At 35.0% G+C, this 24,342-nt stretch overlaps 3 protein-coding genes across 5 annotated transcripts; all 3 read left to right on the top strand.

Moving 5' to 3' along the window:
* The first annotated feature begins 5,296 nt into the window (after positions 1-5,296).
* On the top strand, positions 5,297-6,662 carry LOC141655846 (pathogenesis-related protein STH-21-like). Its single transcript, XM_074462873.1, has 2 exons — positions 5,297-5,576; positions 6,277-6,662. Exons 1-2 carry the CDS (start codon positions 5,387-5,389, stop codon positions 6,564-6,566), a joined length of 480 nt encoding a protein of 159 aa, XP_074318974.1. The 5' UTR covers positions 5,297-5,386; the 3' UTR covers positions 6,567-6,662.
* A 1,529-nt stretch (positions 6,663-8,191) lies between these two features.
* Positions 8,192-11,221, top strand: LOC141656568 (putative aminotransferase ACS12). 3 transcript variants are annotated; one of them, XM_074463513.1, is made up of 5 exons: positions 8,192-8,507; positions 8,675-9,044; positions 9,176-9,301; positions 9,413-9,570; positions 10,156-11,221. In XM_074463513.1, the coding sequence occupies exons 2-5, from the start codon at positions 8,718-8,720 to the stop codon at positions 10,982-10,984; spliced, it is 1,440 nt and encodes a 479-aa protein (XP_074319614.1). In that variant the 5' UTR covers positions 8,192-8,507; positions 8,675-8,717; the 3' UTR covers positions 10,985-11,221. The 3 variants fall into 3 exon arrangements, with proteins under 3 accessions (XP_074319614.1, XP_074319612.1, XP_074319615.1); XM_074463511.1 differs by having other exon boundaries at positions 8,199-8,507; positions 10,147-11,221; XM_074463514.1 differs by having other exon boundaries at positions 8,202-8,507; positions 8,737-9,044; positions 10,147-11,221.
* A 4,976-nt stretch (positions 11,222-16,197) lies between these two features.
* Positions 16,198-22,409, top strand: LOC141655845 (pathogenesis-related protein STH-21-like). The gene is made up of 2 exons (XM_074462872.1): positions 16,198-16,477; positions 21,935-22,409. Exons 1-2 carry the CDS (start codon positions 16,288-16,290, stop codon positions 22,222-22,224), a joined length of 480 nt encoding a protein of 159 aa, XP_074318973.1. The 5' UTR covers positions 16,198-16,287; the 3' UTR covers positions 22,225-22,409.
* The last annotated feature ends 1,933 nt before the right edge of the window (positions 22,410-24,342 follow it).

Genomic DNA, 24,342 nt, shown 5'->3' with positions numbered 1-24,342 from the left:
GGCCGTATGGGCTGTCGTTGCACGGGTTTGGGTGTCTTTGTTTGGTTGGTGGTTTGAGCCAACTTGTTTGCGTCCGTCTTGAGAGTATATGCTAGAATAATTTGGGTCGTTTGTGTAGTAACTCCCGTCTCGGAATAATGTGTGGAATGGACTGTGTTTGGGGCAGGGTTTTATGCTTCTTATTGTTCTGTTTTGGGCTGGAAATATGGGTTGTTTGACACGGTTGTAGGGCCACGACAAGGGCTGTCCACGGCCTGTACTTGGGCTGTTCATGGCTGCCCTGTTTTGGCAGTTGTTTAGGTGGTGGTAGGAGCTGTTTATGGTTGGATGGTGGTTGTTTTAGAGTGGTAACCGTGGGCTGGGCAACGGCCTGGCTGGGCACGGTTGTGGCCTGGGCAGTGGCCTTGTGGCTTGGGCAGTGGTCTGGCCATGGCCTGCCTGGCCTAGGCAGCGGCCTAGGCAGTGGCTAAGGCTGGGCAGTTGTGGCCCTAGTCACGTGTAGAGGTATGGCCATGGTTGAGCCGTGGCCTAGCCTCGTGTTGCGTGCCTTATCGAGTCAGTTTATATTCGTGTTTGATTTATTTATTTCCCGTCTCATGCTCTATATAGCTTAGTTCGTTAAATATCGTCCGTTCATATATTTTTCTCACATTAATTATAAATGCGAAATTTATTATTTATTCAAGTCAAAATTTGATGAAATGCCTTACTTACCTATAATATGAATTTTTAATCCGTTCATTCTCATTTATTTATCGTATCTCAAATGTGAGTGAATTATTCTACTTATTTAATTAAATTGAGTCATTTATAATTGGATGCTTGTTTTGCTTATTATAAATGGTTCATCTTCGTTTGTTTACATTTTTATTCAAGGGACAAATATTGAAGAAATGAGTTATTTATTCATATTCATGATCATTGTTGCTCGTATTTGTGACCCGAGTGTGACGTTTTACATTGTGTGACTACTTGACATTCCTTATTTACCCCTTTCGGACCTTTGGTTACGAGTGTGTGCCATGTTTCCGGATTGGGTCATCTTTCCTCTTTTGGACCTTTGGTTACGAGTGTGTGTCATGTTTCCGAATTAGGAGATCCTTCCGCCTTTCTTCGGACCTTTGGTTACGAGTGTGTGCCATGTTTCCGATTAGAGGTTACTCGACCTTTGGTTACGAGTGCGTGCCATGTTTCGAGTCTTGGATGCGATTGGTATATCGTTTGTCGAATCGGGTGACGTCCATCCCGAGAGTCTGGATCCAGGTTTAGACTAGGACCGTATTATGATCGTCGTCCTACCAAGAGGTTGGAGTCTAGGGGTCTGTCTTGTTTTGAGTCAATCCTTTGTAAATGTCTTGCTTGTTACGGTCTTTGGCGTGTTTTTATATATGAGAGTTCACGTCTTCTATGATTGTTTGTGAGAGTCTTGGTCCTATCCGATACTAGTGGTGAGATGCAAGCCCCTAGTTGCGATATGATCGCCGGGATCGATGTTCCCATCCATTCTTATGGTGAGATGCAAGCCATAAGTATGAATGTGACATTAGTAGCCACGTCCCGTGCTATGATTGTTAAGAGGTTTTCAAAGTAATGGCTATTGGTTTCCATCCATGTATTTTCTATTTAATTGATCCGTTATTTACCTTCCTCATATGATTCGATGCCTAATCTCATATCCATGATTTGTTCCCTTGAATGCATGTTTAATATAATGTGCCATACCTCTCTCTTTAAGAATGCAATATGTCTATCTCATCATGATTATTCATTATATCTCCTTGTTCTCCATTGTTTATATATGATGCATGATCTACATGTTTAATTAAGTGGTTGTTTACTTCCATTTCGACATATTGTGGCTGGGAGAACCTTGAGTTACTCTCCACTGACTGTGGCGTTCATGTTTACATGAATGACAGGTTGTGAAGATGCTTACGTGGGGGAGACGTGTGGGCTAGCGAGAACTAAACCCTTGGACCTTAGTTGCTAGATTGGAAAACCCTTATATGTTTATTCGTGGATATCTTTTCCCCGCCTTCTAGCCTTGGGTTGTAATAACCTAAATTTGTCTATTATCGTATTTGTTTCATTTCGTTAGTGGCACCCGCGTGCTAATCTTTTCTAGTAATTTAAAAGTTTTTTTAAATCTCAAATTTCCGCTATAATTTATTAGTTATATTTTCCGCTTTATCGCGGGGTGTCACACATGCTCATTTGGTTCATATTTGTAAGTGTTTCCTAAACGACCATTCGAGAAACATTGAGGTACACCATATTTATCGCGAGGCAAATCGATGTGCGGATTGGCTTGCAAATATGGGAGTTGAGCAGGTTCAGTGAGTAGTTGTGTGGGAACCTGATGACATACCGACTCCGCTTTATCGCTTCATGCAAAGAGGACATTGGAGGCGTGTCTTGGCCAAGGATAGTTCCAATCATCAAGTAGTAGTTTTGGTTGCTCTGGTTTTCGTTTGTGCTTTCTTTTTTACGATGTTTGTTTTCGCTTTCACATTTAATTTATGGGCTTAATCCCGCTTCTTGTAACCGAAAAAAAAATTAATGGTTACTGCCTAAGGTTAGGTCTAAAATAGTTTTCCAACCATATGTCATATATGCTATACTGCTTTGAGTTGTAATGCTACCCATCTATTACAGGTGGTATATGTGCTACACTGCTACTAGGGGTGCTCACCGGTCCAAAACCGGACCGGACCGGATGAACCCGCGGACCGGATAACCACATATCCCAAGACCGCGGACCGGGCCGGCTAGAAGGGGACCCGGACCGGAACCCTTTAGGTCCGGTTTTTTCCGGGTTTGGACCGGACCGGTACTAATTTATAAGGCAATTTAGTTTTATTTTTTTTGTGGACCGGACCGGACCGGAGAGACCGTCACCATATTTTTGGGACCGGAGACCGGACCGGTATGTATCCGTCGAGGCCGACCGGACCGGACCGGCCGGTCCGGTCCGTCCGTTTCTTTAGGTCAACCACTTTTTGTTCACTCCTAATCGCTACGTATTCTATACGGGGGTGAATCATCTTAATTACCTTTTCTCTCAATTTTCTTCCATTTTTCTCTAATACAACAATATAAAATTATTTACCCTCTTCATTCTTTCAAAACAGTCAACCGTTAAAAATCATTCCAAAATAAAATCTGAAAGGTTATGGAGAGGAGTATGGACTATTATTTAGGGGCATGCCAATTTTGACTAAAAACTATATATATTCCATTCCATTATATAGTCAAATGAAAACACGAATAATAACAAAACCAAGCTTTCATTCTGATGCTGAGTGCTGACTTTGGGTCTTTGACTCTTTTGGTCACGAAGTACTAACTTATTAAAAGAATAGCCAGTTACCAATCGTTGGTTGGCGCAGTGGTAGTATGGAAATTTGTCTTGCTGTAGGGAGGTCATGGATCGATCCTCACAAATGCGATTGGGAGGGTTTAAATACTCGTAATCTTTGGACACGCCCAGAAATCCGGATTAGTCGGCGCAATGTGGTTCGGATTACCGGATGGTTTAGATAAAAAAAAAAAAAATAGCCAGTTCAAAGTATGAGCCGTCTACATAAGTAGACCAATTATTCCTCCATTCCAATTAATTATTTACAAAACATCCAATACGTTTTTATATATGATTGACTAAATAATTGAAGCAATTCAAGTATTTGATTTAATACGAGTTAAATCATATACTCCCTCCTATCCACTCTTTTCTTCCCTATTTCCTAAAACGGATTATTCAGGTTTTCTCCCTCTTTCCTTTTTGAGAAAGTTTTTATTAATATTATACTCTTACCTCTTTCCACTCATCAAACCCCACTATATACTTTATTAATATTTAATTCTAATTATTCCTACTTCTCTCCAATAACCAAACCCCACCCATCTCCTTTATTAATATTTAATCATAATTATTCATACCTCTCTCCAATTACCAAACCCCACTCATATTTTTATCAATATTATACTCCCCACCCTTAATCTCCGTGCCCACTTCAAAGGGGAAAAAAAGGGTGGATAGGAGGGAGTATATAAATACAAAGATAACATAATGCTTTATCTGAGTTTAATAAGTGAAATGAACGACATAATTCGCACAAACTTTAGTGTCAAAATCAATTAATAATAGGACTAATAGGTCATAAACTTGTAAATAAGACTATTGTATTCATCCAAGTTTATGGCGAAGCTAGAAACGAGCTAGCATATATATACAATCGACTCGATCAACAAATATTAAAATTTTATTATAACTTGATTCTTTTCTACTAGCTACAATATATTTGTCGTTAATTCGTTTTTACAAATGTCAACAAACGTAACTGATAAAATTACGGGGAGTGGAACTAACCCGTCAACATTATATTGGCCATTATGACTTTTTTTTTACACCAAACAAAAAATGTTATTAATTCTTTCTTAAAACTTTCATTACCATTTAACAACAAATTTTCAGTTTATACCATTGTCACATGGTCTAAACTCAATTTTTTGTCACCTTGTCCCCCTATTCGTTTTGTGAGTGGCATTATTCGTCACTTGCTCTGACCCGTCTTAGCAAGACTAACTGTTTAGAACACAATCATTAATGAGCACAATAATAAAATATCCCTCCATACCATACCAAGGTAACATTGACTATTTTCACACTTGTCGAGACACATTTTGCAACGTGAATATCTTTCGTTACACATTACTAAAAATTATAAAAATTTGATATTCTTATAGCATTCATGGCGATAAATCAAACAAGATCTCACATAACTATATTTCGTCTTATAGATTAAGAATAATATCGAAGATTCCCTACGACCATAAATAGTGTCAAGATTCTCAATGTTACTATTGGTATGGTATGAACGAAGTACATAATATAATAAATATCGCTTGTGACCGTCACAAGTCACAACCCTCCCTCCCACTACCATAACTTTAGTCGGTGTGAAAACTCACACGCTTATGACCGTCACAAATTTGAATTTGTGTACATAATAATACATAATTTCTCCTAGTTTAATTGTTGGTTCCTCTTTCCTTTTCGGTGTTAGTTGGATGTTGGTTCTTCCTTTCCTTTTTTAGTAAATTTTGTATGGTCCAAATTCAATTCTATGTGGGATAAAGTATTTTATGTGGTTCAAATTCATTTTTTTAATTTTGATGGAAAAAAAAAATCAACAATTAGACATATTAAAACAAAGATGCCTACATGGTCCCATACTCCCATGTGACAAATCTCTATATCCAACCACTATAGTGGTCTATAAATATCAAACAAAAATATACTCTTCATGCATTCAAATCCTTTACTATCAAAGTAATACACTTCATTTTATTTCTCAAAATATATTCATCATCTTGTAAGAAAAAAATGGGAGTAGTAACATTCACAGTAGTCGAGAGAGAATGTGCAGTTACACCAGCAAGGTTGTTCAAGGCTATGTGGTTTGACAACCACAATTTTTACACTCTTGCTATGCCTCATTATATTAAGAGTTTTGAGTTACTTAAGGGTGATCTTGATTCTATTGGATGTGTCAAACAATTTAACTTTGCTGAAGGTTAGTTCATTATTTAGTTTTGCTTTGTTATTTAGTTGGTCGTAAGACGGTTTCACACAAAATCTACGTATTCCCTATGTCCTGGTCATTTGCGCTTGTCTATTCTATTGATAGGTGTCTCAGTCATTTATTTATCTTTCTATATTAAGAATATTTTTAAAGGGTAATTTGATCATCCACTAGTCTATTGTCTACTTATCATTCAATAACAACCATCATGTGCTGGTTGTAATTTTAAGACGGTTTTATACAATTTCTAGTACTCTGTTTCTACTTATCATTTACGTTTAAGCCGCATTCGATACTGAAATAGATAGATTATATTATTATTGACTAACCAAAGTTGGCTGATGTGAGTGATAAGAGCTTTCATCTCTTAAACAAGTGGGCAGGGGTTCGATTCCTGACTCTTGCGAATGAAAAAGCCAAATTTGGGAGGGATCAACCCATTAAATTGCTTTCAATACCCCGAAGGAGATTACCCCAGCTGTCGGTAGGGGATACTCCTGATCAACACCAAAAAATATTATTATTGACTAGAAGTCGATTGGAAATCGACCTAGGTCGTCCGAGGGTTCGCCACGGTTCATTGTTGTGATTTTATTGCTGTATTAGAACGGCAGTTACTTAAATACGTTTGTATCGCCAGAAAAGCAAATGGGTAAGAAATTACTAATTAATCAATATTTTCTTTTTTCAGGGACTCCACACAAATACTTTAAATCGGAGAATCTTGACTTTGATGTAGAGAAAAACTACATAAAGTACAAAACATTTGAAGGAGACGTTCTAGGTGACAATATTGACTACATTGTGTATGAAGCTAAAATTGAAGCAACGGGTCAATTTAAAATGATTGGACACTTTCATCCTAAGGGAGATGTTGAATTGGCAACCGACGACGAAGTTAAGTGCAATTTAGGTGGTCTTGTTAAGGCCCTCAATGCGGCCGAACAATACCTTATCAACCATCCCCAACTTTATGCTTAAAATCGTACTCTCTTCAAAGATTATAACAATCATATATATGACATGTAATCGAAAAGATTATTTGCTGGAATAAAATTTACTTGTATGTTTTTGTTATTTTGAGGGTGATGCTCTTACTAAAGTGTACGTAAAATATGCGGAATTTTTAAGTTTATATGCATTTTTCAATCGGATTATTAAACATTGTCGGATTTTCTTTTACAACGGATCGTCACCCTTTTTCTACTATAACATTTCCGATTTTGTCCGTCTCGTTTCTCTACTTCAGTTTTACTCTTTCTACATATTTCTCGTGTTTATTATACAATCAAAGACGGGAATTAACAACAAAGACAATACTGGGAAGCAGAAAATCCATCTTTCTATCTAGGTCATCTGAGTGTAGGTTACCATATTCACTCGATCCGAGCAAATTGCGAATTGTTTCAAGCATATTCAATCAGGTAATCGTGAAAAAAAATTGTGACAATCCCCCTTACTAGTGAAAGAATAATTTTTTTTTAGTTTTCCCTTCAAGTGCTTCTATCTAAATAAAGAAACACGTAAATCTTTCTTTCTTTAAACTATTATCTTTTCATTAAAATATAATCTTATAATAACTTTAATTTTATAATTAAATTCAAAATTATGATTTTTTCATCAAAATAAAATAAAATTGATATTAATTATAAACTATAAGTTGGTAAATTTTTCATTAAATGCAATAATTATAACTTGACGTATAATTACCAGTAACTTTGTGACAAAAAATTCATTAAAATAATTGGAGATAATTTACAAAATGAAATCTTTAATTTTATGGTAGAAAAAAAAATATAGATTTCATAAAAATATTTCATTAAACTTTCATGCGCGGATCTATACTAGTTTCCCACGTTAATGGCCCCCAAATTTTGAAGTTCTGTCTCTTCTTCAGTCACCTACTACGAGCATCTCCAATGGTTGGAAAAAAAGACTTGTTTGCAAATTTTAGAAATTGTAAGCTAGTAGCTCAACCATTGGAGTTGTACACATAGATTAGCTTTGCTCAAATAATTTCAAGCTAGTAGCTCCATGGAGCTACTTGCTTAAATGGACCCACAAGAAAAATATAACCAATAGAAAAAAGGTGTCTCATTTATAAAGTTTTTATTTTTTATTTAGAAATTAAGAATTAAATAAATTAATAAAAAAGTGTGTTAGTTAGGTCTCATCAAGCTAATACTAAATTAGCTTCACCATCGGAAAGAATTTTAGAAAAAATTGTTGTTCTTCAAAAAAAATGATGTGAAGCGAAAGGTAAAGATTGAAACTGCTTATTTGTGATCTTCTAACAAAACAATGGTATGGCGTTGTTTATTACTCCGTATTCCGGATATGTTTGCCAAGTGGATTGGTTAGTCACTGAATTTATGTGACTTTTCCTGATCTTGACATCTTCGTCAAAAAGTTAGTCTTACTTATGTTGGAAGTGTTCTTTAAAAGTTTATTATCCCATATTGGTAGAATAATCGTTGAGATTGTTGGATGTATTGGAATTCTATGTAGTTTTTGCACAATTTTTAAGTCTGATAGTTCAGTCTTCTAAACTGAGTGTTGTCTTCTCCATGCTAATTGTGTGGTCTTCCAAAAAACTATTTACAAGACATATTTAACACGTCCCAACTATTTACAAGACATATTTAACACGCCTCTGCAATCCTTCCTTATGTACCTATAAATACTACCTATTTTGTCATTTCAAAATACACAACACATTATCTCATCTACTCTTTCTCAATCTATTCCTTCTCTAACATGTTTCTTTCATAGCTGATTTTAGCAACGTTCTGTAAGTAATTCTCAATCTAAGTCTTTGTCGTACACCTTAGACTCGGAAGTCGTGTAACCCTGGGAAGTTGGTTGCCAAGAGGCCGTGTGTATCGAGCAGGGCAAATTAAACCATCTTTATCTTTAAGTTCTGTAAGTATCTCTTCATTGTTTGTTTAATAGTCATACCGCCTATAACTTAAGATCTTCTTAATTAGCTTAACACATACGGAGTAGTCATTATAACTATCATCAAATGAACCAGATACATGATATTAGGCCGTCTTAAATGGGATTTTGCTCACATGAAGTCCCTGCAGACCACAGGTAGTCTACAAATACCAGTAAATCAATCATAATTGGATGAAAATTGTGATACTAGGTAGTGCCATTTCAACAATGAAGATACTGTTGCAATTTCAAGGGGTGATCAAAGGTAGAGGTGGCCTTGTTCTATGTCCAATCATCTCATGTGCACTCTTCTACTTGTACTTCAAGAAGAACCGTCTTCGCCGTCTGTCACTTACTCCCTCCCTCCCTCTTGAGCTTGTTACTGTTTCTTCCGTGGCTCATGGGATTTCTGAGTGTACTGATTTGTCTGAATTCGGGTTTGACATGGCCAAAAGCGACCCTTATGACAAGGATATTAATCCTAATGGGATAATGCAACTCGGTGTGGCCGTTAATTTGGTAGGTAATTGACAATGTTAGTACATGTACTTTGTTTTCTCAAATTGATGCAGACGAGGTTTGAATAGCATCTCTCGCCCTACAACTTTTTACAAGGTCTTAGCTTTATCGTGCATGCTTGTCGTTTGTAGCTTTGTTCAGATTTAATTGAGCAATGGGTTGCGCGAAATTGGAACCATTCGATTGGAAGCAATGGTGAAGGGATTAAGGGGATAGTTCCTTACCAACCATTTGATGGATTGATGGACTTGAAAATGGTATTTCTTACAGTTTTGCTATTTACAACAGTTGCGTATAGTTCTTAGATATGAAGCGAATTCATTCAGTTTGATTGTCAGCTCTATTTTTACTGCTACAATGATTTGCAGGCAATGTCCAATTTCATGTCTAAGGTTATGGGTAATATTGACATTGATCCATTACAACTCGTGTTGACAAGTGGCGCGACTCCTGCAATTGAGATACTTGCCTTCTGTCTCGGTAACCCCGGTGATGCATTTCTTATTCCAGCACCATACTACCCTGGGTAGGTACATCATTTTCTAGTTATAACGGATTTTCCGAGGAATGGTATTTGTGAGACTCTTCTAAACAGATGAAAATTTAACAGAAGGTCCACATTTCATTTTCAATCAGTGGTTTAAACCATCCAAAATATTCCCGAACTTTTTTTTTTTTTTTTCAATCAATGGTTTAAACATAGTCCAGTAGTAGCCGGGTTAAACCTTGAAGCTTGCAGAAATGCAGGAGTTGAGAGGTCCCGGGTTCGACTACTAGCTAGGGCGATGATCACTTGGCCACTGCAGCCCCCGAAAGGGATGACTTACATGGTCCATGTGGTGGTGCGGGAATGCATGGGCCCGGGGGATTCAACCCCCTCGCCATTAAAAAAAAAACAAAAAATCCCAAATTTTGAACCGTTTATTTTGATTCTGAGTTAACAGTAGATTATCCGTCAGCATGAACCTGAAATCGGAATAAGTGATTAAAAGTTGGGATTGTTCTTGGGAAATACACCGAACAGAGAATTATTCCTGTTAACTTTTCTTAAAAACAATGCTCAGTCGATAAAATCTACTTGGATTGACATGAAAATCGACAGTTTTGACAGGGATCTAGAGCGTACAGGAGTCGCGCTGATACCTGTTCATTCTCATAGCTCGGACAACTTCACATTAAGTATCGCTGCCCTCAAGCAAGCGTACAGTAGAGCCATAAATCAAGGCTCAAAAGTTCGTGGAATCCTGCTCTCAAACCCTTCAAATCCTGTAGGCAATTTGTTACCTAAGAAAATGCTGGAAAGTCTCTTAGATTTTGCCAGGGAGAAAAACATTCACATTGTTTCTGATGAAATTTTTGCCGGGTCAGTTCATGGGAATTCCGAATTCATAAGCATGGCAGAAATCGTCAAGGAAAATGAGATTGATAAGAATCGAGTTCATATCATATATGGAATATCCAAAGACCTGTCTCTTGCAGGTTTTCGAGTTGGGTCAATTTATACTTTTAATGAGAACGTACTAAAAGCTGCTAAAAGAATGACCAGGTTTTGCTCAATTTCTACCCCGACTCAACGATTGTTAATTACCATGCTTTCAGATGAAGTATTTATCAAGGAGTACATGAAAACTTATAAAAAGAAGCTAAAACTTATGAACAGCCTGTTGGTTGAAAGTCTGAGACAGGTCGGGATACGATGCTGTAATAGTGATGCCGGGTTGTTCTGTTGGGCCGACATGAGCGCGCTAATTAATCCAGATAACCCGAAAGGAGAAATGGAATTATGGGATAAAATGATGAGAGTAGGGAAGTTGTTTATATTACCTGGTTCAGACTTTCATTGCATTGAGCCTGGCTGGTTTAGGTGTTGTTTTTGTGCATTGTCTGAAAATGATGTTCCTTTGGTTATAGAGAGGATACAAAGAGTTTGTGACAAATGAACATTTCGTCATTCCCTCCTAATTAGTTGTAATCGAATATGTTAGAGAAAATTACGATATTGTGATATATGGTAATCCGAATAATTCCACAATTATGGAATAAGTTATTATTATGTTAACATTATTAGAAGATATTATGATTCTGTTTAGATATACTAGAGTACTATAAATACGGAGTAATTGTAATGGTTAGAAACACGAACGAAGAATATCAATAACACAATTGCTCTTATGAATTATCTCTTCACGAATTCTATTTGTGTAAAGGAAAGAGAAGAGTTACCGGTGGCACATGCTCATTTGGTCCAGATTTGTAAGTGTTTCCTAAACGACCATCCGAGAAACATTGAGGTACACCATATTTATCGCGAGACAAATCGATGTGTGGATTAGCTTGCAAATATGGGAGTTGAGCAGGTTCAGCGAGTAGTTGTGTGGGAACCTGATGACATACCGACTCCGCTTTATCGCTTCATGTAGCAGGACATTGGAGGCGTATCATTAGGGCTGTAAATGAACTGAGCCTGCTCGACAAGCCCTCGGAATCGGCTCGGTCAAAGCTCGACTCGAGATCGGTCAAACTGAGCTCGAGCTCGGGCTCGAGCTAAGCTGAGCCCAAACCGAGCCGAGCTCGAGCACACTAAGGCTCGGCTCGGGAGCTCGTTTGAGCTCGTTATTTTTAAAATAACTTAATGTTTTTCAATATATTTACTTAAATTGTATCAATTATAAAATAAATAAATTAAAATATTAGTTTATAAGATAAATTACATAATAATTGTTATTATAAGCTAACAAAAAGATAATATTCTCATTTGAATTTGAATTTTTAAATCAAAAATTACGTTATAATTATAATAATGCTAAAAAATGGTACGCAAACAAAGCTCGGGCTCGTAAAATATTATATGAGCCGATCCAGATCCCTGATTTCGATAGCTCGGGTTCGGGCTCGAACTCGATTTTTGCAATATGAGCCGAGCTCGATCATAGGTAAGCTCGAGTTCGGCTCGGCTCGTTTACACCCCTACGTGTCATGGCCAAGGATAGTTCCAATCATCAAGTAGTAGTTTTGGTTGCTCTATTTTTCGTTTGTGCTTTCTTTTACGCTGTTTGTTTTCGCCTAAGGTTAGGTCTAAAATAGTTTTCCAGCCATATGTCATATGTGCTTTACGCTTTGAGTTGAATCTACCCATCTATTATAGATGAATATATGTACTACACTGCTACGTATTCTATATGGGGGATAGATCATCTTCATTACCTTTTCTCTCAATATTCTTCCATTTTTCTCTAATACAACAATATAAAATTATTTACCCTCTCCATTCTTTCAAAACAGTTAACCGTTAAATCATTCCGAAATAAAATCTGAAAGGTTATGGAGAGGAGTATGGACTATTATTTAGAGGCATGCCAATTTTGACTAAAAACTATATATATTCCATTCCATTATATAGTGAAATGAAAACACGAATAATAACAAAACCAAGCTTTCATTCTGATGCTGAGTGCTGACTTTGGGTCTTTGACTCTTTTGGTCACGAATTACTAACTTATTAAAAGAATCAATTGGTCTCCCTTGTGACGGGTTACCATTTGTGACGGATAATTTGTGAATAAAAATGGTAACAAAATGGGTTAGTGGAGAAAGGGGACCACATGAACAGTGTTGCAGAGAGAGAAAAAGTGGGTACTTTATGAGGTGAAATGATATCCGTCACTCCAAAGTGACGGATATTGCATGTAATGAGAATTTGGGTAAAAGAATAGCCAGTTCAAAGTATGAGCCGTCTACATAAGTAGACCAATTATTCCTCCATTCCAATTAATTATTTACAAAACATCCAATACGTTTTTATATATGATTGACTAAATAATTGAAGCAATTCAAGTATTTGATTTAATACGAGTTAAATCATGTATATAAATGCAAAGATAACATAACGCTTTATCTGAGTTTAATAAGTGAAATGAACGACATAATTCGCACAAACTTTAGTGTCAAAATCAATTAATAATAATAGTTCATAAACTTGTAAATAAGACTATTGAATTCATCCAAGTTTATGGCGAAACTAGAAATAAGCTAGCATATATATACAATCGACTCGATCAACAAATATTAAAATTTTATTATAACTTGATTCTTTTCCACTAGCTACAATAATGCATTTGTCGTTAATTCGTTTTTACAGATGTCAACAAACTTAACTATAAAATTACGAGGGGTGAAACTCACTCCTTATATTGCCATTATGACATTTTTTTACACCAAACAAAAAATATTAATTCTTTCCTAAAAATTTTCACTACCTTTAACAATAAACTAGTTTTATACCCGTGCAAAAAATGCACGGGAGGTAATAGCAGACGCTATCATTAAATACGTGAGCATATAATGAGCGTGATTAAGTGTTCAATGCCGTGACAATTTAAATAATCCATATTCGGAAATTCGAATATTAGATAAATATTAGATTTGAATATTAGATAATATATATAACCGTATTTTATTAGAATTATATTAAAGGTATTTGACATGTTAGACCCATACAAAATTGCAAGGGATTGGATATGTAATTGATCGATGGAATGCGTAAATATTGAAGGCTAATTTGCACAAAATATAATTTAAAATTTAAAATTTAAAATAGTAAAACTAATCAATATAAATCAAGTTTCAAAGAATATAATATAAATAATGTAATAAAATTACAAATATTCGAAAAACGGGTTAACGTATATTTGATTTATAAAATCTCTAACTCATCAGACGACCGATTGGGTCTTAGTATTTTATTGGGTCTTAATATTTTATGAGCTGAAAGTTTATTAGTAACCCAAAATATGATTAATATTCAGTATCTTACTCCCTCTGTTTTTCTATATATGACTTTATCACATTTCGAGACACGCACTTCTCTCTTCAATATCTCTTAAATTATATGCTTAAATATAGTGATATGTATACTCATATGAAAGAGTTTTTTATAAGTAATTTAATGGTATAATTTTTATAATTTTTTACCAAATATTTTTTTCAGTAAATATTAAAGTCAAAAATTTCAAATGCGTCTCGAAAAAGCAAAACGTCATATATTAAAAAGTAAAAAGTGGAGGGAGTATTAGATATTACTCCGTAATATATTATGCACTAAAAGTTTATTGTTAGACTAAAATACAATAACCTATTGATTGTCCACCCAAAACAAACAACAAACCCTATGTCGACCCAAAATAAACTCTATGTCCATACTCATCTCCCTCCGCCTCTCACCTACTCTCACTATCACTCATATAACCCCATTCCTCCTAAAAAAAATTCCCAGATTTTGCCCCAAAACTCATCTCCCTCATCACCCCATAACTCATCTCCCTCATAACCTCTGATAATAAATAATATTTCTTTGTCGATTTTGTGTTTCGATCAACATGCAATTGATTATTGCGAGTCCATGATTGATCTAGATCGTGTATGTGTTCTTTGAACAATATTTTCTTGTGTATTATATCCATTACAATGTTATATGGAAATTATGTTACTTTTATTTTCTTCTGCTTCTTAAATGAAGTTTTTTTTCTTTTTAAATTCTCCAAAATAATACAGTATTTTAGGAACCAAAATATTCCGATCTAGTTATTATAAATGATTTGATTTTTTTACAGAATAATCTTATAATTCCGTTAAGAGTTTTTTTTTTTTTACTGCGATTTTTTTGGCCAACTTTTTTTCATTATTGATCAGATTTTATCTTTTATGAAATTATTTGTTTGAATAGGTTAGATCTAATTAAAAATTCTGATCTAATTAAAAATTTCGATGTTGTGAAATTATTTGTTTGAATAAGCTTTATTTTGCATTATTTATTAGATTTCATTTTTTGTGGAATTATTTGTTTGAATAGGTTAGATCTAATTAAAAATTTCGATTTTTTCTTGTCATTTCCTCGCCAATTTTGTACATACATTTAAATCTGAAAGCAGGTTAAATTAAATTATTTGTTTGATAAGAACGCGATATATAATCATAGTCATATCATATCATATAGTCCCTTAGATTAAATATGAAAGCAGGTTAAAAGAGGAGAGAGAATAATTAAATACCAAATGAGGAGAGAGGGTAATTAAAGAATTTGGGTAGAACGTGGGTTTATTTTTTCCTTAAATCTTGCAGCCAATAGGAAGCTTTTAAAAGCTTCAGCTTTTATAGAGAGGGGATTTCGGGTTTATACCTTTGTCACATAGTCTAAACTCAATTTTTTTAATTCATCTCTAGATCAAGCCGTTATTATTTAGAATCATTAATCGACAAAATAATAAAATAAATAATATAATAAATATCGCTTGTGACCGTCATAGGTCACAACCCTCTCTCCCACTGCCATAACTTTAAGGGGGTGTTTGGTTCAACTCATAAGGGTATGAGGTATGGGTTTGGAATGAGTCAAACCCATACCAAGTGTTTGTTTGGCAAAAATAGGGGTTTTATACCCATACCTTAAACCCATGAGGTATGGGTTTCTCATACCCAAGGGAGGAGGTGGGTATGAGATTGATACCCATGGGTATCAAGTAATAAAACCAAAAAACATGAAAAAACTTAAATGGAACATTTTAAATGAAATTTTTTTTACATTTATTTGATTAACTCTTCATTTTCATGATTTTTTAGTATCAAAAATAATTATTTTTAATGTTGTATTTTAGATTTTTTTAACCTTGATGAAGTTCGATCTCATTCCACCCGAAATTGAAACAAACACATGGTATGAGGAATCAAGTTCCAAACCCATACCACCCAGGTATGATTCCTGATTCCAAACTCATACCCACGCGCGAACCAAACACCCCCTAATCGGTGTGAAAAGTCACACGCTTATGACCGTCACAAATTTAAATTTGTGTACATAATAATACATATTAAAACAACAATAAGTCTCCCTTGTGACGGTATATCCGTCACAAGCGTGTGACGGGTCAAATATTATCCACTTGGGTTGATTAAAGTAGGAGGTGTCTAGGGAATCACAAATGACTTATCTTTATCTACCCAATTGAGTTTTATTTGACCCGTCACAAACTTGTGACGAATATCGCCCTTTAAAAATGAGAATTTGTCTTAAAACAAAGGTGCCCACATGGTCCCATACTCCCATGTGACAAATCTCTACATCCAACCACTATAGTGGTCTATAAATATCAAACAAAAATATACTCTTCATGCATTCAAATCCTTTACTATCAAAGTAATACACTTCATTTTATTTCTCAAAATATATTCATCATCTTGTAAGAAAAAAATGGGAGTAGTAACATTCACAGTAGTCGAGAGAGAATGTGCAGTTACACCAGCAAGGTTGTTCAAGGCTATGTGGTTTGACAACCACAATTTTTACACTCTTGCTATGCCTCATTATATTAAGAGTTTTGAGTTACTTAAGGGTGATCTTGATTCTATTGGATGTGTCAAACAATTTAACTTTGCTGAAGGTTAGTTCATTGTTTAGTTTTGCTTTGTTATTTAGTTGGTCGAAAGACGGTTTCACACAATATCTACGTACTCTCTATGACCTGGTCATTTGCGCATACCTATTCTTCAGTAATTTATTTTACCTTTTGTTGGTGATTTAAGAGTAATTAACGGTTTCATTTGCGTAATTAAGGTTGGTTCGTTAGTAGGTAATTTCTGAATAATAAATTGCAAGTTCGGGAAAATACGGAGAGTATACTTGCATAATTATTTACGGAATTACGGTTTAGCATTCGGACGAATGACTATGACGGGGGTCTAAGTCATGAGGTAACCGCTCTGTATACACCACAGCAAAATGGTATAGCGGAAAGGAAAAACAGAACTCTTAAAGAAATGGTTAACACCATGTTATCTTACTCAGGTCTAAGTGACGGATTTTGGGGGGAAGCCATGTTGACGGCTTGCTATTTATTAAATAGGGTCCCAAATAAACAAAATAAAATCACCCCGTATGAATTATGGTATGGAAAGAGACCAAACTTGAATTATCTTCGAGTTTGGGGATGTCGAGCGATTGTTAGACTACCCGCACCCAAAACTAAAACATTGGGAGAAAGAGGCATTGACTGCATATTTATTGGATATCTTTGAGCATTCCAAGGCTTATCGATTTTATGTAATAGAACCAAACAATGCAGTGTCGGTTCATACCGTTATAGAATCTAGAGATGCCATTTTCGATGAAACACGTTTTTCGTCTATTTCTAGACTAAGTTTGATGACTCCAACTAATGTTGAAGTACAAAATAACGACATTGTTCAACCAAATCAGGTTGTAGAACCTCAAAACAATGCCCCTGAAATTCGTAGAGGTAAAAGAATAAGGAAAAAAGAAATCTTTTGGACCCGATTTCCAAACATATTTGGTTGAAGGTTCAAGAGATGAAGTAGGATCCCAATATGCCTATTGTTACAATATTGATGAGGATCCTAGGACATTTGATGAGGCTATGAAGTCTCATGATGTTTCTTTTTGGAAAGAAGCCATAAATGATGAAATGGATTCAATCTTGGGAAACAACACTGGGTTTTAACTGATCTCCCTCGTGGTTGTAAACCTTTGGGTTGTAAATGGATTTTCAAACGGAAAACTAAAGTGGATGGTACAATTGACAAATACAAAGCTCGATTAGTCATCCAAGGTTTTGGGCAAAAAGAAGGTATTGATTATTTTGATACTTATGCGCCTGTGGCTCGAATCTCCACTATTCGGTTGTTAATTGCCATAGCTGCTATTAACAATCTAGTGATCCATCAAATGGATGTAAAGACAGCTTTCTTGAATGGAGATTTAGAGGAAGAAATTTACATGAAACAACCAGAAGGTTTTATTATGCCAGGAAATGAACATAAGGTTTGCAAACTAGTGAAATCATTGTATGGACTTAAACAAGCTCCTAAACAATGGCATCATAAATTTGATGAGACAATTCTGTCTAATGGGTTTAAATTAAATCAATCAGACAAATGTGTGTATAGCAAGTTTGATGATGCTTGTAATGGCGTGATCATATGTCTATATGTGGATGATATGTTAATCTTTGGTACAAACCAAAGCCAAGTTGATCTTTGTAAAGAATTTTTATCATCCAAGTTTGCAATGAAAGATATGGGAGAAGCTGATGTGATTCTTGGAATAAAAATTAAGCGTAGTGACAAAGGAATTTCTTTAACACAAACTCATTACATTGAGAAAGTTTTAAAGAAATTCAATTGTGAAAATAGCATTTCAGCTAGTACTCCTATGATTCATGGTTTGAAACTCGTACCTAATAAGGGAGAACCTGTTTCACAACTCGGATATTCTCGAGCGATTGGTTGTCTGATGTATGCCATGACATGCACCAGACCGGATATAGCTCTTGCGGTAGGAAAACTAAGTAGATACACGAAGAGCCCTAGTAATCTTCATTGGCAAGCTATTAATCGTGTATTGAGATATCTTAAAGCTACCAAGAACTATGGACTAACATATGTGGGATATCCTTCGGTATTAGAAGGATATACAGATGCTAGTTGGATAAACAATGTTGAAGATCACTCTTCAACGAGTGGTTGGGTGTTTACGCTTGGTGGAGGTGCCATTTCGTGGGCTTCAAGAAGCAAACCCGTATTTCTACCTCAACCATGGAATCGGAATTTATTGCCTTGGCATCACCGAAAAGAGGCGGAATGGCTAAGGAATTTGATATATGAAATTCCATTATGGCCAAAACCTATACCACCCATGGTTATAAATTGTGATAGTTCTGCTACTATGGCTAAAGCTTATAGTCAAATTTATAATGGCAAATCACGACATTTGGGTGTTAGACATAGCTCGATTCGTGAACCGATAAAATCGGGGTTATTACGGTTTTGTTTGTGAGATCTCAAAAGAATTTAGCTGATCATTTGACCAAAGCATTAGCTAAGGACTTGATTGACAAGTCGGTTGAAGGGATGGGTCTAAAACTCGTATAAATCCTTAGCAATAGGATACCCAATTCCCCTCTAATACAACGTTAGAGGTCAATTCAATGTGGAAGGCCTATTGTTATGAGATTGGAGCACACAAACTTAAATCCCAAGGTGCGTGCTTAGTCTTGCAAGTTGTGAGGATGAAGTTTATCTTCTTAATTGATTCTTTGAAAAAGTGTGTTTGCAGGGACACGATCAAAAGAATCAACCTATGTGAACATGAAGTCTTGGTAAGCAAAGGAGATTGGGTTTGGCTCCTCATATGTTCATGAATAGATAAGGGACACTAGGCTTGTAATTAAGTGTCGGTTAATGTAATTTTAGAAGTAAAATAGTTTATGTGTGAGTTATCTTCATGTATTCAAAATGTGTAGGAGGGTTCAATGCTTAGTCACACCCCGATACTCGAATATTTGGAATGTGTAATTTCACTAAGTGAAAATTCAATCTTCGTGACATTTTCATTTATGCATAAATTGGTATGTTTGTTAGCTTATTTAATCTTGAATTGCGCTTAAATGGGGGAGGATTGTTGGTGATTTAAGAGTAATTACCGGTTTCATTTTGCGTAATTAAGGTTGGTTCGTTAGTGGGTAATTTCTGAATAATAAATTGCAAGTTCGGGAAAATACGGAGAGTATACTTGCATAATTATTTACGGAATTACGGTTTAGCATTCGGACGAATGACTATGACGGGGTCTAAGTCATGACGTAACCGCTCAAAAATATACACCACGACAAAATGGTATAGCGGAAAGGAAAAACAGAACTCTTAAAGAAATGGTTAACACCATGTTATCTTACTCAGGTCTAAGTGACGGATTTTGGGGGGAAGCCATGTTGACGGCTTGCTATTTATTAAATAGGGTCCCAAATAAACAAAACAAAATCACCCCGTATGAATTATGGTATGGAAAGAGACCAAACTTGAATTATCTTCGAGTTTGGGGATGTCGAGCGATTGTTAGACTACCCGCACCCAAAACTAAAACATTGGGAGAAAGAGGCATTGATTTGCATATTTATTGGATATCTTTGAGCATTCCAAGGCTTATCGATTTTATGTAATAGAACCAAACAATGCAGTGTCGGTTCATACCGTTATAGAATCTAGAGATGCCATTGAAATTCGTAGAGGTAAAAGAATAAGGAAAAAGAAATCTTTTGGACCCGATTTCCAAACATATTTGGTTGAAGGTTCAAGAGATGAAGTAGGATCCCAATATGCCTATTGTTACAATATTGATGAGGATCCTAGGACATTTGATGAGGCTATGAAGTCTCATGATGTTTCTTTTTGGAAAGAAGCCATAAATGATGAAATGGATTCAATCTTGGGAAACAACACTTGGGTTTTAACTGATCTCCCTCGTGGTTGTAAACCTTTGGGTTGTAAATGGATTTTCAAACGGAAAACTAAAGTGGATGGTACAATTGACAAATACAAAGCTCGATTAGTCATCCAAGGTTTTAGGCAAAAAGAAGGTATTGATTATTTTGATACTTATGCGCCTGTGGCTCGAATCTCCATTATTCGGTTGTTAATTGCCATAGCTGCTATTAACAATCTAGTGATCCATCAAATGGATGTAAAGACAGCTTTCTTGAATGGAGATTTAGAGAAAGAAATTTACATGAAACAACCAGAAGGTTTTATTATGCCAGGAAATGAACATAAGGGAACTTAATTCCGTGTCTTTGGAATTAATTAAATATCGCGGGAAACGGAGCTTAATTCCGTGTCTTTTCTGAAAAGATAATTAATTAATTTCAAGGGAAACCAATTCAACGTATCCCTGGTTTTGAAGAGTTGAATCCAATTCAACGTATCCCTACTCTTCAGAATAACTTCCCTGTTTTCCTCTCTATATAAACAAAGAGGAAGAGAAGAAGCAGACATAGAAAAATTCTTCAACATCAACAAACGTTTAACAAACTACACACAATATTTCTATATTACGTCTCTGATCTTTGAGTGCCAAAGTCAGAGGGGACCGACTTATCTCAGTAGAAAAATTCGGTATAACCCAGGCACAAGAATAAGGGTCAAATTATTCTATTAGGAAAGCAAGAGTCGATTCGGTCTGTATTTGTTTGTCAAACTTATTGTTCGTAATAATCAATCCCTTAACACCTTTCTATATTATAAATATTTTCAAAGAGTAATTTGACCATCCACTAGCTAGTCTATTGTCTACTTGTCATTCAATAACAACCACCCTTAGCTTGTTGTAATTTTAAGACACACTCGATACTGAAATAGATATACGGAGTATTATATTATTATTGACTAGAAGTCTAGAATCGAACCGTATGATCCGATTTGAGACTAGACCCATCCAAACCGTTTAACAGGTCTATTATTGACGATACTCTTAACTCTTCAAACGTATCCATGCATAACCAACTGCACCCTAGTCGTATAACTCTTGTTGTAAAGTATAATCATTGTCCGCAAGGGTTAGTCAAGTGGTTAAAATTTGGTTGAAATTCCCAGGAGAAATCGTGTGAAGTATTTATGGCATGAGTCCATACCTTTTAGACTTTGAGTTAGTCGCTCTCAGATGACTTGCCTGGTTATGGGGTTAACCAAAGATCTTGGTTCAATCCATGACTCCATGAGCCCTTATATTAACTCTCAAGAGTTGTTTTGGCTTAATCAAAGATCTTGGTTCAAATCCTAGGATAGCATAAGCTAATCCATTCTAGGAAATTGACCTAGGTCGTCCGAGGGTTCGCCACGGTTCATTGTTGTGATTTTATTACTGTATTATAAAACGACAGTTACTTAAATACGTTTGTATCGCCAGAAAATCAATTGGGTAAGAAATTACTACTCCCTCTGTTCCAGTGAGATGCTTACACTTCCTTTATTTTGTGAGGAGGAAATAAAGGAAGTGTAAACATATCACTGCAACAGAGGTAATAATTAATAAATATTTTCTTTTTCAGGGACTCCACACAAATACTTTAAATCTGAGAATCTTGACTTTGATGTAGAGAAAAACTACATAAAGTACAAAACATTTGAAGGAGACGTTCTAGGTGACAATATTGACTACATTGTGTATGAAGCTAAAATTGAAGCAACGGGTCAATTTAAAATGATTGGACACTTTCATCCTAAGGGAGATGTTGAATTGGCAACGGACGACGAAGTTAAGTGCAATTTAGGTGGTCTTGTTAAGGCCCTCAATGCAGCCGAACAATACCTTATCAACCATCCCGAACTTTATGCTTAAAATCGTATTCTCTTCAAAGATTATAAGTTTATAACGATCATATGTAACTTGTAATCGAAAAGATTATTTGCTGGAATAAAATTTACTTGTATGTTTGTTATTTTGAGGATGATGCTATTACTAAAGTGTACGCAAAATAGCGGAATTTTTAAGTTTATATGCATTTTTCAGATTTTTTTGGTTAATGAGGGTTCATTAGCAAGCCAATTAGGGAATTAGTGTTAATTTCAAACTATTTTGGTTCATAGTGTCCACGTCGTCACTTTTTATTTTATTTTGGGTAAATTGATGATTACTCCCTTATATAATCCAGTTTTTGAAACTTACTCCCTTATATAAATTTTTTCGAAACTTACTCCCACTAAATATACTACTTATCAAATATTGCTCCCATTTTATTTTTCCGACCAAAAAAATTAGAATATGACCGAATTACCCCTTTGTTATAAACCCATGATGTATTATTAAAATACACCCTGATGAATCTTTCATCTCTCTCAAACTAAAACAACATCCTCACAATCAGTGGTGGAGCCAGGGAGGGGCTAGCAGGGGCCAGAGGCGGTCGTCCCCGCTGACGTTTGAAAATTTTGAAATTTTTAGTTAAAATTTCCGATTTTTTTTTTAGACCCCCTCATAACATAATCATTTCGCACCCGCTGAAAATTTTCGCCCCCACTGACTTAAATTCCTGGCTCCGCTACTGCTCACAATACACTCACTTAGTCAAACATTAAAGAATCTTACATAATCAACACCATATCAACATAGACAAACTCATAACACTATTCTCATACACGATTTTGGTATGATTTGCTATGTATTCACTTTCTCTACTTCACTATTTCGTGACTTTGAATTCCACTTGAGTAATATTAAGTGTTTAGTGCTTGACTTACTATGATAGTATTTTGGTATAAAGTTTGTAATTTTGTTGATTGTAATTTCGTATTACATGTTGGGTAGAACCCTAATTTGTTCAATTTGGGGGTTTCCTGCATATTTATGGTAATAGGAATTTACAGTTGATATCAAGTGTTCTTAGTTGATATGAATGATATCCCCTTGTGTAAGTTCGTTCAATTACTATAGATAAACGGGTCAGGATTTCAAAATAGTTATGCGCCCAAGCTTCTAATCTTCTCCCATAATTGCTATGCGTTCAAGTTAGAACATATTTGTCTTCTTTAAATTGAACCGGTGATGAAGATGAAGATGAAAATTGGAGAGAAAGAGGAATTAAGAAGTAGACTACACAAATCTGGGTAGAAGTAGATTAAGTATAAATGGTTTAATAAAAGGGCAAAATAGTCATAAAATACAATAATTAGAACAAATTTTTAAATTCTGACGGAATATTCTCCTTTTTTTGGCCGGAAATATAAAATGGGAGCAATATTTGATAAGTAGTATATTTGGTTGGAGTAAGTTTGAAAAAATTTATATAAGGGAGTAAGTTTAAAACCTGGATTATATAAGGGAGTAATCATCAATTTACCCTTTTTTATATCATATTGTGAAGATAATGATGCAAACATTACAGAGATCACCCATCTTATGTTAATCTTTCGATGCGGGACAATTTTATTATTTATATATCTTCAATATGGAACACATAAAATAATAAGGAGTATATCATATGAAATCTATACTCTAACGGTAACATTTTTTTTTACCACAAATCTAATTATACTATTTTCATAATTTTTTAACGATAGTTTTTTCTTCAAATGAAATGTAAAAGTTTTTATATAAAAATTAGGAAAATCACTTGAATATAATTTAGGAAATAATATTATAATAATTAAAAGATTTCTTACTTTAATTTTTATACCAAAAAACATTATTTATGATACTTTCCTAAATTGATTTTTGATGATGTGGACAGATTAGAATCGCTCGAAAAAAGCTTCTTTTATAACCTCCTTTATAAATATATATAGGTATAGATTTCTTACTAATTTACGATTTATTAATTTATTTTTGTTTCCTAATTCATCGACTAAATTTTTTATCTTGTAATTAGCGAATTTTTATTGTTTTCGTTTTATATATGTATACTATTTTATACTTGCTTTGTAAACACCACAAAAAATAAATTTTCTATAATAAAATTAG

The sequence above is a fragment of the Silene latifolia genome, chromosome 5, assembly GCF_048544455.1.
Source record: "Silene latifolia isolate original U9 population chromosome 5, ASM4854445v1, whole genome shotgun sequence".
Lineage (NCBI taxonomy): Eukaryota > Viridiplantae > Streptophyta > Magnoliopsida > Caryophyllales > Caryophyllaceae > Silene > Silene latifolia.
The sequence above is the reverse complement of the archived record's forward strand: the minus strand, read 5'-3'. Positions and strand labels throughout refer to the sequence as shown.

Bases quoted from the DNA above. Each gene is read 5' to 3' on its own strand.
- LOC141656568 (XM_074463511.1), top strand. From the start codon at position 8,718: ATGAAAATTGTGATACTAGGTAGTGCCATTTCAACAATGAAGATACTG. The intron at 9,302-9,412 runs GTATTTCTTACA...AATGATTTGCAG, and splicing joins GATTGATGGACTTGAAAATG to GCAATGTCCAATTTCATGTC. The intron at 9,571-10,146 runs GTAGGTACATCA...GAAAATCGACAG, and splicing joins CCAGCACCATACTACCCTGG to TTTTGACAGGGATCTAGAGC.
- LOC141655845 (XM_074462872.1), top strand. From the start codon at position 16,288: ATGGGAGTAGTAACATTCACAGTAGTCGAGAGAGAATGTGCAGTTACA. The intron at 16,478-21,934 runs GTTAGTTCATTG...TTTCTTTTTCAG, and splicing joins ACAATTTAACTTTGCTGAAG to GGACTCCACACAAATACTTT.
- LOC141655846 (XM_074462873.1), top strand. From the start codon at position 5,387: ATGGGAGTAGTAACATTCACAGTAGTCGAGAGAGAATGTGCAGTTACA. The intron at 5,577-6,276 runs GTTAGTTCATTA...TTCTTTTTTCAG, and splicing joins ACAATTTAACTTTGCTGAAG to GGACTCCACACAAATACTTT.